The sequence below is a fragment of the Plutella xylostella genome, chromosome 20 (genome assembly GCF_932276165.1).
Source record: "Plutella xylostella chromosome 20, ilPluXylo3.1, whole genome shotgun sequence".
Classification (NCBI taxonomy): Eukaryota; Metazoa; Arthropoda; class Insecta; order Lepidoptera; family Plutellidae; genus Plutella; species Plutella xylostella.
Genome location: NC_064000.1, coordinates 1,583,779 through 1,594,484, shown reverse-complemented (window position 1 = coordinate 1,594,484; position 10,706 = coordinate 1,583,779). Strand labels below are relative to the sequence as shown.

Sequence of the window (10,706 nt, the reverse complement as noted above, 5' to 3'; positions counted from 1 at the left end):
AAGCTTAAATGAACTATTAGTCTGCTTTTAAGAAGTTTTTCATGTATTTTGGATAATGTTGGTAGCAGTGAAATAGGCCTATACTTGTTGGGGTCTGATTTTGAGCCTTTATTTTTAAAAACCGGCAATATTTTGGCTATTTTTAGCTGTTCTGGAAATATGGTTTTTTCCATGCAGTTATTAAAGAACATAGCCAATGGTTCAGCCAATACATCAATGTTGTCTTTAACAACGTTTATGGGTATTTCGTCATATCCACATGATCTCTTATTTTTCATGTTAGCAACTAATTTGATAATCTCATCTGGCGTTACAGTTTTTAAATGCATGTTTTCATCTATTCTTTCTGTGCTGTCTGTTAATATAGTTTGTGCTGTATTGCAATTATCGGTGGTCACATTTTCACTATGATCAAAAAGTTTAGAGAATATGTCAACAACACATTTTGGGTTATCAGTCATTTTATTTTCGATTTTAAGTGTTAGTTTATCTTTTGGTTTGTATTTCTTAATGTTACGATGTTTATTTATCACATTCCATATAGATTTTGATGAAAACTCTGTCTTTACAAGTTCTTTATTAAAAGTATATCTTTTTAGCCCTCTGATTACCTTGCGATATTGGGAAATGTATCTATGGTTGTACTGTAAAATAGATATGTCAACATTATGTTTATTTGCAGAGCTCAAGAAGCGCTTCATTTTGCTAGAGACCCTTATACCTTTTGTGACCCACCTTATTTGTTTCTCTTGATTCATGTAAATTTTCTTTTGGCGCTTTTTAAAACTAGAATGGAAAATTTCAGTAAGCTTATGTAGAAAACCATTTATACCCAATTCATTCCACTTTTGGCTTGAAAATTTTCTCTCTGAAAGTATTTCTATTTCTAGTATTGTACACTCTTTGCTCTTTACAAATATACTGATGATTACTAACGTTATAATCCGAAGGTACTGTTTGGGTTTTGTATGTTCCTGCGATACTTGCATGTCCATCTGCCAGATTATTATGATCAATTTCAATATTAATAATGTCGTCAATAGATAGGTTTGTCAGAAAGTTGTCAATGCATGATTGAGAATCATTACGGATAAAAGTTACTGCATCTATAAGTGGTCTGAAGTTATAACATTTCAATATATTTAAAAAATCATTCTTAAATCTACTATTAGTCAGAAGGTCAACGTTGAAGTCGCCAACTAGGATGACCTTCTTGTTGAAAAAGTATTCCAATAATGATTCCAGCTTCTTAATAAAACAATCAAAGTTCTTATCAGATGGCGTGCGATACAAACACAGAATTATTAAGTTTGTATCAACATCTTTTAAACCACTGACCTCAAAAATTTCTGTTTTATACAGCTTTTTACAAATTTCAAGCTCCTCATATTTACAATTTTGGTGTGCTAAGATAAGAGATCCGCCTCTAGATTTACTAGTTCTTACATTATAGGCGGCCATTTGATAATAATTCAAGTGAAAAAGGGGAGCAGAAGATTTATTTAAAAAATGTTCGGTCATACAGACATATTTTGGTTGCTTATCTAGACCGCTAATGTACATTTCGAACTCGTCTTTTTTATTGCTAATACCACATACATTTTGATAAAATATATTAACTTCTTTGCAGTGTAGACTAGTAGAGTTTAGAGGATTATAAGAGGTATCTTTAATGTCATTGGAATTTTTAAGGTCCGTGGAGCATTTACTAATGAAAAAGCTTTTCACAATTTTCAGTATGAACAGTGTTTATGGCAACTTCAGGAGACTTTAATATAGACTCCCGTATTTCCTCTACATTACTCTCACCATTATTACAGTCATGGGTTGTTTGTGTGGACTTTTCGGCGGTCCCTATGTTGGGGTTACCACCGTTTACATTCTTGGCCACATAACGATTATAGTTTAAATGATAACCCTGCCTCAATATTTCTCTTAGCAAGATCTGACATTTATGTAGTTTATTCTGTGTATTTATGTTTGCAGTTCTGAAGTCAACGAAAGTTGTATGTTCAAAATTATTACATATTATTCTAATTACATTATTCAGTTTCTGTTCGTTTAAAAACATACTTTTACAGACCTCACCAAATAACACATTAGTAAAATGTAGCAAGTTCAAGTTGTAGAAGAAGAAGGACTGCAATTTAAGCGGATTTTTATCACTGGATTTTGTCAAAATAACGACGTAGTCATCTTTTGTAAAATTTTTGCAGATACTTTCACATTCCGCCATTATTTGGTCCAATGTAGCGTTCGGTTTTAAAGTTGACGTCACTATAAAATCTTCCCCCAAAAGTCTTTGCAGGATTGGTCGCATTCCCCTTCCTTCATCGTCCGAAAACAAATGAACTCTTTTTTTGTTATGGCAGTGCGTAGGTAGTGGACAAACCGTGGCCACGTCTCACGTCACGTTTTTTTGTTAGTTGCAGTTTGAACTAGTATTGATTTATTCATTTGTATGGATCGCTGAGTATCACATGTGGTTCCCACCTCCAGATTTAATTGATGTGATAAGGGAGTTGAGCTTACAGCTACATTTCTATATTCCAGACGTTTCCTAAACCTGTTTAAAGGCGTTCCTGAATGGGTAGTCTTCGGAGTATGGCTAGTTATGGGTTGATTTGTAAGTTTCATCAGTACTTCAACTTTTTTACTAAGTTCATCTATTTGTTTTCTTAATTGGTAGTTTTCTTCATTAAGGTTTCCAATTTCCTCATGTGCACTCTCTAAATCGGACTGTGCGCTAGTCAATTTATCTTTTAGATGTGATGTCTCTGTTGTGTTGAAATAATCATTTCCTGGCAAGCTTTTGACCGTCGAATTTAGGAGGAAGCTGCTCTTTTCTTCATTAATATGAGATAAATCTTCAAATGAAGTACATTTTTGAGGTTTTCTTAAAGTAATATTTTCCATTTCTATAACCTGATATATTGTCCGAAAACAGAGACGATATTTTATTTCGTGTAACGGAACGTAAGGTTTGGATATATTTATTTCATCTGGCAACACTGTGATGTTCTGTGATGATGGCGCGTCAACTTCACGTCACTCAAATGTCAATGTTGTTGTGATTGCGCTTGCGCATAATGTTTGAGTTTTATTGGTCCATAATTTGAAAAACGACTATGAAATTCAAAAAAGTTAACCGATTTTAATGTTTCACGGCGAAAAGTTTATCAAGATGTAGTCCGTCTCGTAGTTATTAAGTGAAAAGAATGTCGGGAACTCACTCGCACAGGTTAGTTGGATGATTTTATAAAGGTTTCACCACTTGATAATGGAAACTAGGTTATAATTTCTATTTATTTCTAACTGAGGTACACAACAGCGATGTTTACGTTTTGGCGTCACAGACCAAGCTCGAACATTTTTTATCAAGAGCTAATTTCTTACGTACTATGGGTACATTCGAGTAACGCATGTGTCTTTTGTTTCTACTACGGATAGTGATCGTTTAGGTAATGAAAATGAAAATGAAAATGAAAATGAAAAATATTTATTTAAAATTTAAGATTACGATACAAAAAGTATAGGTTGCAGTGTTTGGTAACAATTTAAAGGTGGTGATATAGCAAGGGCTACCACACTAGGCTAGGCCTGTGTCGTGGACAGCCAGTAAACAGTTTAACAATTTGTTTAAATATAATCAGGTGGCGTAGTTTGACAATTTGAAATTTAAATTATACAAAAACAATCTTTACATTTATTACGATGCATGTCTTCGAACGTAAAAAAGTTAATAAAGGAAACAAAAACAAAAATAAAATAAAAACAGTTTCTCAATTTAAGTAAAAATGTTCTTAAAAACTATAAAAACAAAACCTTAAGTAGGTAAAACTTAAAAATTAGTGCAATATTTTAAAAATAATCAATGTAGTTAAAATTATAAATCAGAGTGTGATGTGGATACCTAATTGAAAAATAAAATAAAATAAAATAATGTTGAAGTTATATCGTATTTGTATAATATATATAATTATGCATGTATAATATATATAATAAATGTAGGTATGTATAATATATATTATATATTATGTATATAAATAAAATGTAAGGAAGGCAATGAAGATAAGTAACTACCTATATATTAGTTATTATGTTTTGTATGTCTATTCTATTCTATGTTTGGTATGATTTTAATATTTTTTCAGTTTCTTCATAGTTAAGGCTAGATAGCCATCGTTTGGTTTTCTTTTTGGCTTCATGTATTGTGTCAAGTTTTATATTTATGTGAGATTGGATTTTATTATATATATGGGGGTGTAGGTACTTGCTGAATCTGTGAGCGAAGTTGGTATTTGTGCGAATAGTTGGTAGCTTGAAGGTCCGACGAGAGAGTCTGTCATAGTAGTCAGTAGAAGAGATAGATTTACGATGTTGAGATAAAGTGACTTTAAGGATGAATAATTGCCTGATTGAGAGAACTCCACTTTCTTGGAAGAGCCTAAAGGTTGAGAATCTTCGGGGTTTTTTATGCATTACCTTGAGTATGGATCTTTGGGCCCGTTCTATGGTTATCATTTGTGATTTTGTGGAGCCACCCCAGCATGGGATACAGTAACTTAAGACAGATTCGCATAAGGCGGTATATACATTTTTAAGTGTTTGCAGATCAGCACTGTTTCGTAGAAGCCTCATTATATTGATGAGCTTTCTTGCTCTATTTGAAAGAGCGGTAATATGTTGAGAGAAAGATAGCTTTTCGTCAATGATGATTCCTAAGTACCGAAGAGAATCAACTCTTGTGATGGATTGGCAGTCACAGTGTTGAGATCGGTTAATGCATTTGGTTGAATGAATTTTAAGGGACTGTAAAATGAATTTGGGTTTGGATGCTGAGGTTTTGTGAAAGCACAGAAATTTTGTTTTAGTTGTATTCAAGGTGAGAAGATTAGAATCAAGCCAGTTCGAAACTTCAGATAAGCCTCTTTCCGCACTTAGAAGAGTAGCTTCCCAAGTTTTCTCATAAAATAGAAGTGCAGTGTCGTCGGCATAGCAGATTACTTGTGCGTTCCAAGAAGAAGATAGAGTAGGACCTAGTTCATTAATATAAATGAGAAAAAGGGTGGGTCCGAGTATGCTGCCTTGAGGGACACCAAAGTTAACAGGCATAGCATCGCTCAAAAGCTCGTTACATTTAATACGTTGATTACGGTTAGTAAGGTAGCTCTCAAACCAGTTTAGTGTGTGACCACGGATACCCAAGCATTCCATCTTCTTCAGTAGAATTTTTATGGACACAGTGTCGAATGCTTTCGCGAGATCCAGAAAAACACCTATGCAATGTTGTCCTTCATCTAGACGGGAAGATACCGAACTAGTGAGAGAGGAAGCTGCGTCTTCTGTGGATTTACCTTGTCTGAATCCAAATTGAACAGGAGAGAGTAAGTTGTTAGCTTCTAGAAATTTGACTAGTCGCAGATTAACAATTTTTTCCAGTAGTTTAGAGAAGACGGAAAGAAGAGAGATAGGTCGATAGTTGCTAGGTGTTTTTTTGTCTCCCGCCTTATGTATTGGAGTTACCACAGCTGTTTTCCATGTATCAGGGAATATACCGGTCTTTAAACTTAAATTTATAATGTGAGTGAGTGGAACAACTATGTATTTACAAATATGTTTGATTAGACTATTACGAAAACCATCCAAACCAGGAGCACTGTCTATTTTAAGTAGACGTATGAATGACTCTACTTCGATTTCATCAGTTGGGTTTAAGTAAAAAGAAACATGTGATGTGGTTGTTGCTATGGATGATGCAAGTTCTGATTCAGATTTGTTAATTTTCTGCATGAGATCTTTAGCTTTACATTTATTAAGTGATTTTAATGGAGTATCGTCGCAAGTAAGAAGTTCGTTTGGGGATTTTGTTTTAGCAGAGAGTTCACAAATACTTTTTATGGATTTCCAGAGATTTTTAGAGTTGTTCATGTTTTCTTGTAGCAATCGTTTTTCGTAATTAGATTTAACTTGATGAAGAAGGTCGTTACAGAAGTTTTTGTAGCGGTTGTAAACAAGCTTGGCCGTAGGATCATTTGGTGATTTTCGACATGTTAGGTGTAGGTAATTGCAACGACTGAACCGATTTTAATGCATCAGATAATGTTGTGTCGCTCCTTAGTGGTCGTTTCATTTTTCTGCCTATACATTTTTTCTCCCTATATAAAATGAGACCGCGGCCGATGTAATTATTTCGACGTCTGCCATTGCCGACACTTGAAAGCGAAGTGAGTGGTAGGGCAGTATGTAAACACACACTCCTCTCGATCCTGCTGCAGCAATATTTAGGGAATTATTGCCGGCAGCGCGAGGGGCAGCGGCAGGGGCTGAATGTAAATGGGGTATAAGATTAAAAACTTCGTTATGATTGAAATTTGTCAAAGTCGAGTTGTAAATGAACGGATCGCCACCATTGACATAAATTTGTCATCATGCAAATGTCAATTTGACAGCTGCTCATTTCATTTCATTGTCGATCGAAACGAAAACACAATAATTTATGCAACTATTTCATCACAAATTAATCAATTTGCGAATAACTTGGTTATTTTCTGACCCTAAACCCTCTCCAAGACCTCCAAAGTCGTCCTCTACCAAAAAATCTATCAATTTTCCCACTCCCATCCATGCCAATTCCCCACACTTCGCGAGTGTTTACTTTGTGCGTTCCCAGCTTCCAATGTCGAAAATGAAGAAGTTGACGGGCTCATTCCGCTATACGCAGTGGGACCCGTGCCTCATCACGTGCCAGATAGTGTCCATGCAGTCCGTCTGCTACTTGTCCCTGTGTGTGCTGGTGGCTATTATGGAGGATCTGACTTCTTCAACCAGGACTCTGGATCACATCTTTGAATATCACGTAAGAGTTATATTGTTGTTAATTTAATAGGTGGTCAGGTGGGGAAATGCCTCACCAGCTTGCAACAATATTCTGAACCTACATTGATTAGGTTATCATTGAAAATGACATGATCAGCACAACATAGCTCAACTGCTGTTTCAGTACCTTTTCCACCAATAATCATTAGTTACATTACAACCTTAAAATGATGTGTCACTGTGTCCCAAAACTCTTTCTTTTGATGGCAATCATACTCATAATCAATATAATGATTTCAGGAGATCCATGTAAGAGATGGAGAGGGTCGCTCAGTAATATCTGCATTTGTTCTGAATGCAATCATTGCAGCAGTTGCACTGTGGTTCATTGTTGGAAGGACTAAATTGTGTTTGGACTTCAGGTGAGATTCTGTTAAATATCAAGTTCTGTTATTATTTGATTAATATTGAATAATGAATGCTGGAGAAAAATATATTATATGAATATTGTAATATTACCATACAGCCATCCAATCCCTTTTTGTGACTTCATTGCTATGTATGGTTCCTGCTATCTACAAATTTATTTAAAGCCTTTTGCATATAAACTATAAAACTTACCTTGATTTCTAGTTGCACATACTACGGCATCCACCTCATAGCGTGCTGGATGTACAACGGCAGCTTTCCCACCACATTCTCCTGGTGGACGCTGAATGTGGCCTGCGCGGCCATCACATGTGTCTCCGGAGAGTTCTTGTGCTTACGGACTGAGCTACAAGCGATACCGTTGAGCAATATCGGTGCTAAAGTTGACTTATGAAAGTGTGGGAAACAGACAGTTGGATGTGCAATTTTAGTGTGAGCATAGCTCTGTGTACAGGGGAATAGTTGGAAAGTTAAGTTAATAAGAAATTTGATGTTTTTAGATGTTTAAACATTTTGTATACTCATACTTTGTTTAATATCTGGTAAGGCTCTTTGTTTAAATTTAAGTATGAGGCTTATAAATTTAATTTACTCATATTTAACTAAAATAACTACTAGTAAATTACTGACCAAAATGGTTTTTGATTGAGTTACTTTTCCTTGTATATTTTTGCCTCTCATTTATGATATAAATATAAATAACTATGATATCTAATACATAACATTAATATACCTACTTAAATATATTTATTTTATTCCATATATTCCTCAGCCTTAATCTGCTTCTGTGTATTCACTACGGGTATTTAATTAGCTATGGTTGGGATGACATAAAGAATCAGTTATTGAATAATAATCATATATTTTAAAAACAAAAACAATCTGCAACATAAGCAAAATATCACAAAATCTCACATTGTACCTATAGTATAAATTAATATCCACAATGTTATATCAGTAACGAACGCAAAATATATTCAGACACTCTTTCACACTTGCAACATTTTAAACTTTAGTTTATGTTTAAAATTACATTGATTTGTTCGCATTACTCAGTGTGAATCTCTAGTTATAATCGATGCGAATTGAGTTAATCTCAAGGTTATGACTACTGCCTATAATGTGCTTATAACTAGACTTCGCAAATTCTATACAATCAACAATTCAACCTCGTTACCCTTTCACAAGCAATGGTTGAAATATTACCACCATTTTGAACCGTAAGTATGCTATGGAGTGATGGTGGAAATAGAATAAAATATTTTAACTTTTCTGCCTTAGAAAGGGATAAAGAAGATCGACCTGACTGCTTGAGATTTATTCACTTGCACCTCATTGGTCTACCTATTCACATAACCTTTTTCACCTGTAGTAGATACAACAGCCCAGAGGGCCAAGTGTAAGTTTTTCTTAACCGATCGAGCAGTGAAAATCGACTCAAATTTGTATGGCGCGAAGCTAGTGCAGCGCGTATACCACTAGGTGGCGCGTGCGACTCTCCCGCGCTGTACAAATTCGCGTTTACTCGTTAATACTCGAATTTAATTAAGTAAAAACTCACACTTCCCATGCTGAATATATTATACACCATACATAAACAACTTTTGTGCAGTCAACCCTATTATACATTATACAAGTTTACACACGCATAATTATGCTAATAAAATTATATAATATTAACAATACCAGCAGTGCTACAGCAATCTTATTGCTCGTAAAATACGGCATACTTTCAAGTTTAAGCCAAGCGTAAAACTTGAGAATCATAGAGATATAAAACGATCGCAAAGGCACTGTAAAATATATCTTACAAGCATTTTTTAAAATGTATTGATATAATTTATTTTATTGGTAGGTACTCATACTACAGACTGCCGATGCTGAATTGTTTGATATCAAAAATCACAATTAACGGAAAAGACATAGGGGGTACCCCCTTATTCATAAAAACCGGCCAAGTGCGAGTCGGGCTCGCGCACAAAGGGTTCCGTAGCAGCAAATATAATATTACAGTTAAATCAACCTATCTCAAAAACTATAAGAGATACTTTGATCAAACCAAAAATCGTTGAAAGAGTTAATTAGCATGCATCACCTCTATTTTTTTTAGAATTTTATACCCCGTAGTTATAAAAATAGAGGGGGGGGGACATACTTTTTACGACTTTGAGAGCTGATATCTCAAAAACCGTTCACTTTAAGAAAAATGTTTTTTAGAAAACTTTATATCATTTTAAAAGACCTTTCCATTGATACCCCACACGGGTATGTACATCGAAAAAAAAAAATTCATCCCTCAGTTACATGTATGGGGGGCCCCACCCCCAATTCTTTTTTTTACTTTTTAGTGTCATATTTTTGTAGCGGTTCATACAACACATATTCCCATCAAATTTCATCACTGTAGTACTTATAGTTTCCGAGTAAATCGGCTGTGACAGACGGACAGACGGACATGACGAAACTATAAGGGTTCCGTTTTTGCCATTTTGGCTACGGAACCCTAAAAAGGGGGATAGTGAGCTAGAGTCACAGCTTAGTTTCTTAGAAAGGTGACTTTATTTACTGTTCTTATTAAAATATTTCATAAATACACAAAAATACTTTTCTTAGGCAGTGTTGAATTTAAATTTATGTTGTTATTTTTTTTAATAACACTGGACTATGTCTGCTCTGATACAGTAATAAATTAAGATATTCGTTAAATACATACTTATTTACTAATAAAAAAAATATTACTTATTATTTGCAGCTATGGTCGATTTCAAAAAATTCAAGATTAAAAAAATCCAAATCTAAAAATAACTATATTTTATTTGAGTAGATATTCTAAGAATATTTTGCTAATGTATCATTTTTCCCTGATAGTTAATGTATAATTTATGATTCTAAAAATAATTTCAATGGCTATTAAAATGGTTTCGAAAAAATCAGATCTTCTTATTTCGATATGCATGGATTTATGATAAATTATATAAAATTTAATAATTATAAGTAGATATAGGTATATGTCCAAAGCCATTTTAGTTAGCAATAGTCGGTTTTTATACCTATAAGTACTCGTAACTTCAAAAAACCATTGAAAATCCATAACGTAACTAGCCCATTGATAATTAGTTACGTAACCTTTGCATAACAGGCTTCGAAACATGCCATAAGCGGCCTTATTTCTCAAAACGTTAGGTACAGTATAAGGCAGAGAAATCTGACCCCTATCAGAAGCATTGTCACTATGAGAGGGGGGTCAGGTTTCTCTGCACGTGACCGTACTTAAATATCTGTGCCTTGAGTTTTCACCTATCGAGAAGTGAAATCGAAACGCAAATTGTATAATAAACGTATGGCGCGGGAGACACGCCACTTAGCGATTATTATTAGATTTCACTTCTCGATAGGTGAAAAAACTTGCACTCAAGGCACAGCCTTCTAGTCACTCACTAGCATTTACACATTTGTGA

At 34.4% G+C, this 10,706-nt stretch overlaps 1 protein-coding gene across 1 annotated transcript; it reads left to right on the top strand.

Moving 5' to 3' along the window:
• Positions 1–6,457: 6,457 nt before the first annotated feature.
• Positions 6,458–7,946, top strand: LOC105389702 (protein SYS1 homolog). Its single transcript, XM_011560864.3, has 3 exons — positions 6,458–6,859; positions 7,120–7,241; positions 7,453–7,946. Exons 1-3 carry the CDS (start codon positions 6,500–6,502, stop codon positions 7,640–7,642), a joined length of 672 nt encoding a protein of 223 aa, XP_011559166.3. The 5' UTR covers positions 6,458–6,499; the 3' UTR covers positions 7,643–7,946.
• The last annotated feature ends 2,760 nt before the right edge of the window (positions 7,947–10,706 follow it).